At 45.2% G+C, this 8492-nt stretch overlaps 2 protein-coding genes across 2 annotated transcripts; one reads left to right on the top strand and one right to left on the bottom strand.

Annotated features, from left to right (window-relative positions):
- Positions 1-6263: 6263 nt before the first annotated feature.
- LOC121342372 (histone H2A-IV) lies at positions 6264-7505 on the bottom strand. Its single transcript, XM_041416763.1, has one exon. It carries the CDS (start codon positions 7403-7405, stop codon positions 7016-7018), a length of 390 nt encoding a protein of 129 aa, XP_041272697.1. The 5' UTR covers positions 7406-7505; the 3' UTR covers positions 6264-7015.
- A 199-nt stretch (positions 7506-7704) lies between these two features.
- LOC121342375 (histone H2B 1/2/3/4/6) lies at positions 7705-8220 on the top strand. Its single transcript, XM_041416766.1, has one exon. The coding sequence runs from the start codon at positions 7766-7768 to the stop codon at positions 8144-8146; it is 381 nt and encodes a 126-aa protein (XP_041272700.1). The 5' UTR covers positions 7705-7765; the 3' UTR covers positions 8147-8220.
- Positions 8221-8492: the final 272 nt, after the last annotated feature.

Below are 8492 nucleotides of genomic sequence, written 5' to 3'. Positions count from 1 at the left end.
TTCTATGTTTGTTTCCATTTTTTCTTCCTTCCTTCCTTCCTTCCTTCCTTCCTTCCTTCCTTCCTTCCTTCCTTATTTTTAAATAAAAAGACCATGCTTTGGATGTGGGCAATTAGCAATAGATTTACACAAATATTCACCTTACTGATCACCAGCCCCTTCCTCAACATCTTGGAGTAATTTCAGCTATTAATTTTCCTTGTGCATGTCTCACTGCAGTCTGAGCAAACCCAAACTCCAGCAGGTTTCTCTGTACTCACCACCTCCATGCAGCTGGATGTCTGCTGCTCCCTGCTCCAGGAACAGTGCTGGCCTTCTGGGCTGGTCTTGCTAACTACACAATTAAATTACAGATGTTACAAACTGCTAACCTCAAACAGAATACAAAAGCTAAAGTTGTTACTCTAATTCCTATTTCAAAACCAAATCAACAAAATCTTGATGGCATTTTCAGTTGCAAAGCAAAAAAGAACCTGTGCCAGAAAGAACAAGATCTAGTTTTAATACAGTCAATACGGAAGCCAATCTTTTCTGGGACCAAGGCAATTTACAGGCAAAATAGATAAAATATATTCTTCCTGAATGTGCCCAAACCATACCTAGTCTCACAGGCCTCTGAAGCCAGATTCCTGACTTCCTGACTGTGTGACAGCAGAGGGGACAAGTTGCTGACCTTATTAATGTATCGGGGGGAAATTAAGGTACCAGCCAGCCCTTCCAGCGTCCCTGGCAGTCTGGACAACATACTGACCTGAGACAGCACTGCTCTGGCACCAGACCACTGACTGCACAGCTGCAAAGCATGTGCTGTAAAAACATGAGCTATAGCACAACACTTACACAGTGAGCAACTCTTTAAACCCTTTTTGTTCCCTTCTATGGGAAAACAGCCTATACAGGGAGCTCCCAAATGCTAACCTGCAATACTGCTCTAGAGAGACGGCACAAACAGCCTTGTCTAGAGCCAGCACCTGCTTCACCTCCACACCTCTGGTGAATAACAGGATAATCTCACTTAGGAGAGAGCACCTTCCCATGGTGTCTTACACAGGGCTCTGGCTCTTAGCCTACATTGTGCCTTGGTGCCACTCTCAGTGCCTGTGAGGCAAAAAAATGCCAACCCAAATACCCAAATTTACCTGGAAGCGTGTCACATCAGTGTCTGGGGCATCAACAGCAGGAAGATGGCAGATTGCAACCCAACTGTGCATGCACAATGTGTCCAAGGACATTTTGTCCCTCCATAGGTTCCAAACACGTTTCTGGCTGGAGTGGGAAGTGACATTTAGATCCATCACTCTGCTCCCTCCCGCGTACCAGAAGTCACAGGCAGCACTGTCATACAAGGAGGAAAGTGTGGAGGGCAGAAAATCCACAGGAGTGCTGCAGTGTTGCAGGCAGGAAGAGTGTGCTGCTCAGCATCCCTCTGTGTGAGCTGCTGCCTAGTGAGCAGCCGGGATTCCGTGCTGATGGAGCAGCTGCTATGGAAGGACAGTGTGGTGTCACCTCTCCTTGGTGGACTTCACCACTAAATGCAGGCCAAAGCGAGGCACTCTCCATTCAGGAGGAGATAATTGCCTCGGGGAGCCATAGCTGATGCAGCTTCTGTTAATGTTGTTCACCTCTCAGGAACAACAGTTTGTCTAAGGGTCTGAGGTGTCCTCAATCTCCCACTGATGACGACATTCAAACCATGCCAGCGTGGTCCAGAACACAATTTTCCGAGTGGCTTGGATTAGTTTTAGAAGACCAAATTATTCTGAGATATAAATAATTTTATTTTTTTATGTCTGACTGAGGACCTCTTCACTGTGTGTGAAAAAAGTAAAAATGCCTTAAACTAATAAACACACACAGAGTAAAGTTTTTTCATCAATATCTGTTCTCAGAAAGGTTTTGGCCCACTCCATTTTTTGCTGATTTTTTTTTGCTTTCCCAGGAAAGATTTCCTTCCCAGTGCCTCCTAACTATGGACATATCCAGGTTTCACACTGTAGATTTTCAATTGCCAAATTACATGCCATGACAACGAAGAAGGGAGGACACAACAGGTGCCCCAACCCTTAACCAAGGGTACAGGGAGGAGTGTTCAACATTCCAGGAAGCTGAGTCTATGAGGACAGTCATCCCTTGCCCTACCCTGTTTGTTCTGCTCCCTACAGATGCTCACTCATGCCCTGAGTTTAAAAGGCCTTATGTGCCCTCAGCACACTTAGGAGCCCTAAGAGCAGCAGCAGCAGACACATTAGTATTGTGTAGGCAGGGACTTGTTCTGCTGAGCTGCAACAAGTCTGAAGTTTGGTAGGTCTCGCTTGAAAATTCCTTAGCTAAGTGTTAAAAGTTGCTAAACTGTGCCGGCTGGTTGGATCACACAAGTGTTATTACATTTGAAACTCAGATGAAAGGTGATGTCACTGAGGGCAAGTAAGGCATGGGTGTAACACTGTAATAGGAGTGTAATCACGGTTGCAGGGAGCATTTACACCTCTTTCCTGTGGAACATCTATGTGGGAATGCAGCACATCATGTAAAGACCCTCACCTAAATCTCTCTGGAAATTACCATGTGAAGCCAGGAGAGGGGCTCTGGTGCCCAAGTGTGAGAGCTGTGCTTCCTTCAGCTGCCTGAGAAGGACTGACCACAGCCCAGCAGCCATTTGTGTGGCTGGCCCTCATGCTAATGCCTCCTAACAAAATTGCTTGGGAACTACTGCTGTGCTACCTCTCCTTAATGCAGACATACCTAAATATAACCCGCAGCTTATTTTCGTAGGAACAAGTATTGGCAGGTCCTGATCTGCAGATGGGAACGTTTGATAGCTCTCAGGTGTACTGCCAGCCCTTGGCTGTGGTTCCCGTGCTCCTTGCTAATGCCAAGATGTCTTTACGATAACTGCAGAAGTTGGACAGATTTGGGTATCTGAAGGGAAGCAACTTGCAGGGAGGGCTCAGATTGCAGGTTTGTGATGCAGTGTGGCCTGCTGAGGTTCCCATAGGGTGAGAAGGATTGAAATCATTCATATGAAGTAGACCTTACGGTGGTGCCTTCTCCAGAAGTATCTCTGGAGATCCTGGTATTACTTTCCTTCACTAATTGAATAATGAATTCTACCTCGCTCCAGTCTCACTGGGAAAACCAAACTGCATGTGACAGCCTATGTAGTGTCTTCTCAATAATATTTTTCCACAATACTCTATATCTAAAATAGGATTATTTCCCTACTTCATGTGCTCAGCTAGAGGCAAAACTGCCACTTCTGCCTTTTGGGTAGTCTTTCACCACATTTTTTCTCTGCCTGAGTACATCTGTTTATTCTTTTTTAACTATCTGTTCTGACTGCAGAACAGCTCTTTTTAAAATTGCCAAATACACCTTAACTTTCCAAAATATTGCTCCTGTATGTATTTCTTTCACATAAAGAAGAATATGTGCTCCAAGCAGCAATTCTGCATCAGTAAAGCTGGTTTATCTCTTTGCTTCAAAACCATTAAAAAAAAAAAAAGCTTCTCTTTTCTGAAATGTCTGAAGTTACTTCAGTTTAAATTACTAAATTGTAGCTGAAGACCAGAAGATGACATGTATATACTTAGTAGACTTTTTTGGAAATGAGGAAAGGGCAGCAACTGCTGGGAGAAAAGCCAGAAAACTGGAATATTGAACATTTTGGCCACCTCAACTTTGCCCCAACAAATGTGAATGAAGACTCTGTGAAGCCACAAATGAGAGCTGGATTATTTACATTTCCCACAGTGAAAATTACTGACATAAATGTGTTCAAAGCAATAAGAATAAGCAAAAAGGAATTTTTCATTTTGCTGACATGTCACTCATGGTCTGTGCTTTTCCTCTGTCTATATGCAATGAAGTCTCTAGGCAACTGCCAAATTTCATATCTTCCCAGCAATTGCTACCTTATTACATTATGCAGCCAAATCAATGGGAAGGTTCATTCATAGTTTTACATAAACAGGATAAAGGCTTCAAAACATTTTACCTTCAATTTCTGAAGGTATATCTGCAATACCCACATCCACTCCATTTCATCCCTGTATCCTTCATGTTACGTAGTATTGCCAAACAGGACCTCGAAAGTCACAATTTGATTAGCTCTTCTCTCAATTAATTTCCCCTTAAAGCATTACAGAGCTCAGGTGCATTTTTACTGCAACCTTTTTTATGGCATTTTATCATTATGGGGCGGAGGTCACAATTTTCCCCTTTGTTGCATTTATTCATAATTTCACATTCCCTGAAACACAATTTTACAGCAAGCTAAATCTCTCATCTTATACACATTTTAGCATTTATGAAATAGCCATTGGAAATGAAACCATGACACAGAAACAGAATTACATTTCCCTAAAACGATCTACTTATACACTCTGAATTTCTGGTTGCTAACATGTATTTAAATGCTGTATGCACATTAAATGCTATATCAGGTAATACCAAAAGGCTGGCTGTAGTGCAGTCTTTGTGATTCTTAAATAACTAGAAAGACGATGGATAATACACTTTTTTTCGTAGCCAGTTACAGTTTAATGAAATATTAAGCCAGAGCTCTGTTCTGCTCAGCATATTACACCATCTTCCACCAGATACCAGTACAGGTTCACTCCTTCCTGGTTCTTCAGGAATGACCTATGGCCTACCTCTCCCCTTGTTAAAACTCAGGTTATCACGAATTGCTCTAATTTCTGTCATAAAAGTATTTCCTTATTTCAGCGGTTGCTGTAAAATGCACAAGTAATAATTAGGTGGGTTTTATTTAGAGTGAGAAGGGGGTTTAGAATTCAGAGGCTTTAGCTAAATCTTTGTGCAGCCATATTCTGTGAGACACATTACAAAAAATCCAAACAGTAATATGGTTTACAATTCTACTACTTTTACAGAAAATATAAAACAAGACAATATTTTTTGGGAAGGAAGAGCAGGATTACTAAACTGCGATGCTACTCCTTGCAAATCTTAAATTGCCAGAGACAAAGATAATTTCCATAAACAACAGAAGTGCAGGAGATTGCTTTCTTTTACAAAGCTGCAGTTTTGCAGCATAAGGTTTTAAATTACTATGTACCTCAAAATAACATGGAACATAACAAGCAAATAGCTTGATTTACTTAATATTTGGTAGAAAAATTCGTATGGAAAACAAACAAAAAGAAAACACCCCACACAGGGCAGCAGAGTAACTTTGCCTCCCTTGTACTGAAATCCCAGGAAGACAAAATAAACCAACTCTCTGTTCATCAATCTCCAGATATTAAAAAAATTGCTTATGTTTCTATAAAAAGTGGAATAGGTGATTGTACGAGACACTATTTCACTAGACTTTAGCGTTTTAGTAGGTAAAACACATGGTCAAAGGAACCGGTTCTTAATCCATATTCAGAGCTGAAAAAGGAGTTTGTGTTACTTCCTCCTCTTCAAAATCAATTTAAACTGTCAAAATAGCTTCAAATCGTCAGATTTCAACTTTGACCCCAAGAAAACCCTCTAAAGAATAAGACTGAGTTGTTGCTGTAACATTTATGTCAAAAGGAAATTTTTAATTTGCAAGGAAAAACAAAAGTTTCTCCCTTCAGAGGTCTCTCCAGCAGCAGCACACGGGATTTATCGCCTCTCCTTTAACTCAAATCGCGTGTTTGCCGCAGGAAACTCTCCCGAACGCAAGTACCTGCTCTTCTCCCCCCTCACCGGGGAAACCGGGCGATTTGGTGGCAGAAATTCCGAGGAAAACACACTTTTGTTGGTCCAAAGAAACACAAATCGAGCACACCGAAGGGCTCCCCGGCCGAGCGGAGGGGCGGGCTCTGCAGCGCACCAATCACGGCGCGGCTCCGCTCTAAAAATACGAGCATCTGACCCGGGCCAGCCCAATTGTGTTCGCCCGCTCCGCCGGGGAAGCCGCCGCGATGTCCGAGACCGCTCCCACCGCCGCCCCCGATGCGCCCGCGCCCGGCGCCAAGGCCGCCGCCAAGAAGCCGAAGAAGGCGGCTCCCAAAAAGAAGTAAATTGTTCCAGGAGAGTTTTGTTCTACGTATTTTGTTATCCAACGGCTCTTTTAAGAGCCACCCACACTTTCCCTAAAGGAGCTGATGCACCGCGGTCGTCCGTAACCTGCAGCAGGGGTCCAGCAATTCGTAAGTCGTCAAGAGGTCAATTGTGTCTTGTGTCTTTTGTTTCCTAGGGATTACCGAAAGAAAGACTTAAGAACGCGGTAGAACGCGGCGACTTTAGGGAAGTGTAGACTTTTGGTTTTCCTCCAAGTGATTACTTTGACTACCAAGAAACAAATGTTTTATAATGATTTGATAAAAAATCGGATGTACGTTTTTTTAAAGATATATTTTGTAACAAAATAATGCAATTGCCAGGCACGCTACTACTGAGCCATGTCTAATCTATTGAATTATTTCTCTTAAAGTTATCTCCGTAAATGCCTTTGTCTGTTGGGGGGGAAGAGGGAAGGGTTTCTTTACTGACATAAAAATAGCCCTGATCTTTCCCAATCCCTTTGTTCCTGATGAGAAAGAAAGCTTTAAGTATTGAAAAAGCCCGCCCTGCCCAAGGATTGGCCGGCGGAAATCCCGGCCCGCTGCCCTTCCCCCTCCCTTCCCCGAAGACGCTCACGCCTTTCTCTGGAACTGTATCAGCCACTCGGAGAAGAAAAGAGGCGAAAAAGGGAGGTGGGACAGGAGCTCAACAAATGGTGTCCGTATGTTCTCAGACGTAAGAACTAAACGGAAAATATCCCATACCAGGAAGAAATTGCACGGAGAGGAGGACGTTTTGGCAAGACTTTGTTAACAAAAAAAAAAAAAATGGAAAACACTGCTACTTTATCCAACCAAAAATAAAAAATAAGTTGAAACAAGAATTGAGTAGTTAATGCTGCAAAACGGCTTACACTGTTGTTTAGATAACTCAGCTCTCTTAGGACTTTGTGGGTGGCTCTGAAAAGAGCCTTTGGGTTTTTCCAGAAACGCAAACGTGCCGCTTTAGCCTTAGAGGTTCACTTGGCTTTGGCCTTGTGGCTGTCGGTCTTCTTGGGCAGCAGCACGGCCTGGATGTTGGGCAGCACGCCGCCCTGGGCGATGGTCACCTTGCCCAGCAGCTTGTTGAGCTCCTCGTCGTTGCGGATGGCGAGCTGCAGGTGGCGGGGGATGATGCGCGTCTTCTTGTTGTCGCGGGCCGCGTTGCCCGCCAGCTCCAGGATCTCGGCCGTCAGGTACTCCAGCACGGCCGCCAGGTACACCGGCGCGCCGGCGCCCACGCGCTCCGCGTAGTTGCCCTTGCGCAGCAGCCGGTGCACGCGGCCCACGGGGAACTGCAGCCCGGCCCGCGACGAGCGCGACTTGGCCTTGGCGCGCGCCTTGCCGCCCTGCTTCCCGCGACCGGACATCTTCCCGTGCGCGCTCGCTCGCTCGGTGCCCCGGCACAGGAACGCGCAGCACGGCGGAGCAGCACTCAGCTCACCCGGGCCCCGCACTCACTTTACTGCCTCAACCCTTCGCTGATAGGCTGAGAAGTAGGTCTTGTGCAGGCAGCCAATGAGAAGCCGAATCCAAATTTGACCAATCAGACACGAATATTGGGAAGTGCTGACATCACCTTGTGGTCTGACCAATAAGAGGGTGCAGAGCACAAGCCGCTTATTTGCATAGACGCGCTATAAATACGTGGCACGCAGCCGCGCTCCTCACTTCCCTCCCGGGTTGTTCTGCAGGCGCTCCGTGGTCGCAGCAGTCGAGTCGCTACAGCCATGCCCGAGCCGGCCAAGTCCGCGCCCGCGCCCAAGAAGGGCTCGAAGAAGGCGGTGACCAAGACGCAGAAGAAGGGCGACAAGAAGCGCAAGAAGAGCCGCAAGGAGAGCTACTCGATCTACGTGTACAAGGTGCTGAAGCAGGTGCACCCCGACACGGGCATCTCGTCCAAGGCCATGGGCATCATGAACTCGTTCGTCAACGACATCTTCGAGCGCATCGCGGGCGAGGCGTCGCGCCTGGCGCACTACAACAAGCGCTCCACCATCACGTCGCGGGAGATCCAGACGGCCGTGCGCCTGCTGCTGCCCGGCGAGCTGGCCAAGCACGCCGTGTCCGAGGGCACCAAGGCTGTCACCAAGTACACCAGCTCCAAGTAAAGGCTTGGCAGAAATAGTGCTTCACCCAAAGGCTCTTTTAAGAGCCACCCACTTTTTCAATAAAAGGGCTGAAAGTCAAGGAAGAAACACTATTGTTTCTTAGGGTGGGATATCCATTTTTAAAGGGTTGTTTTTTTTTTTTTTATTTGTTTGTTTGTTTTTTGGTTTTTTTATTATTTTGGTTGGCTTTTTTTTTAAACAGTTTTTGAGTTTTGCATAGTACTAAAGTGTTATTTTGATATACTACCTTCGAATTTACTATTGAACTTTCAGTAACTGCAATATGTAAAGGCAATTTTAAATGTATGAGGGTGTTGCTGTGGTTTTTTTTTTTTTTTTTTTTTTG

Source organism: Onychostruthus taczanowskii, unplaced genomic scaffold (genome assembly GCF_017590055.1).
Source record: "Onychostruthus taczanowskii isolate IOZ18803 unplaced genomic scaffold, ASM1759005v1 scaffold53, whole genome shotgun sequence".
Lineage (NCBI taxonomy): Eukaryota > Metazoa > Chordata > Aves > Passeriformes > Passeridae > Onychostruthus > Onychostruthus taczanowskii.
The sequence above is the reverse complement of the archived record's forward strand: the minus strand, read 5'-3'. Positions and strand labels throughout refer to the sequence as shown.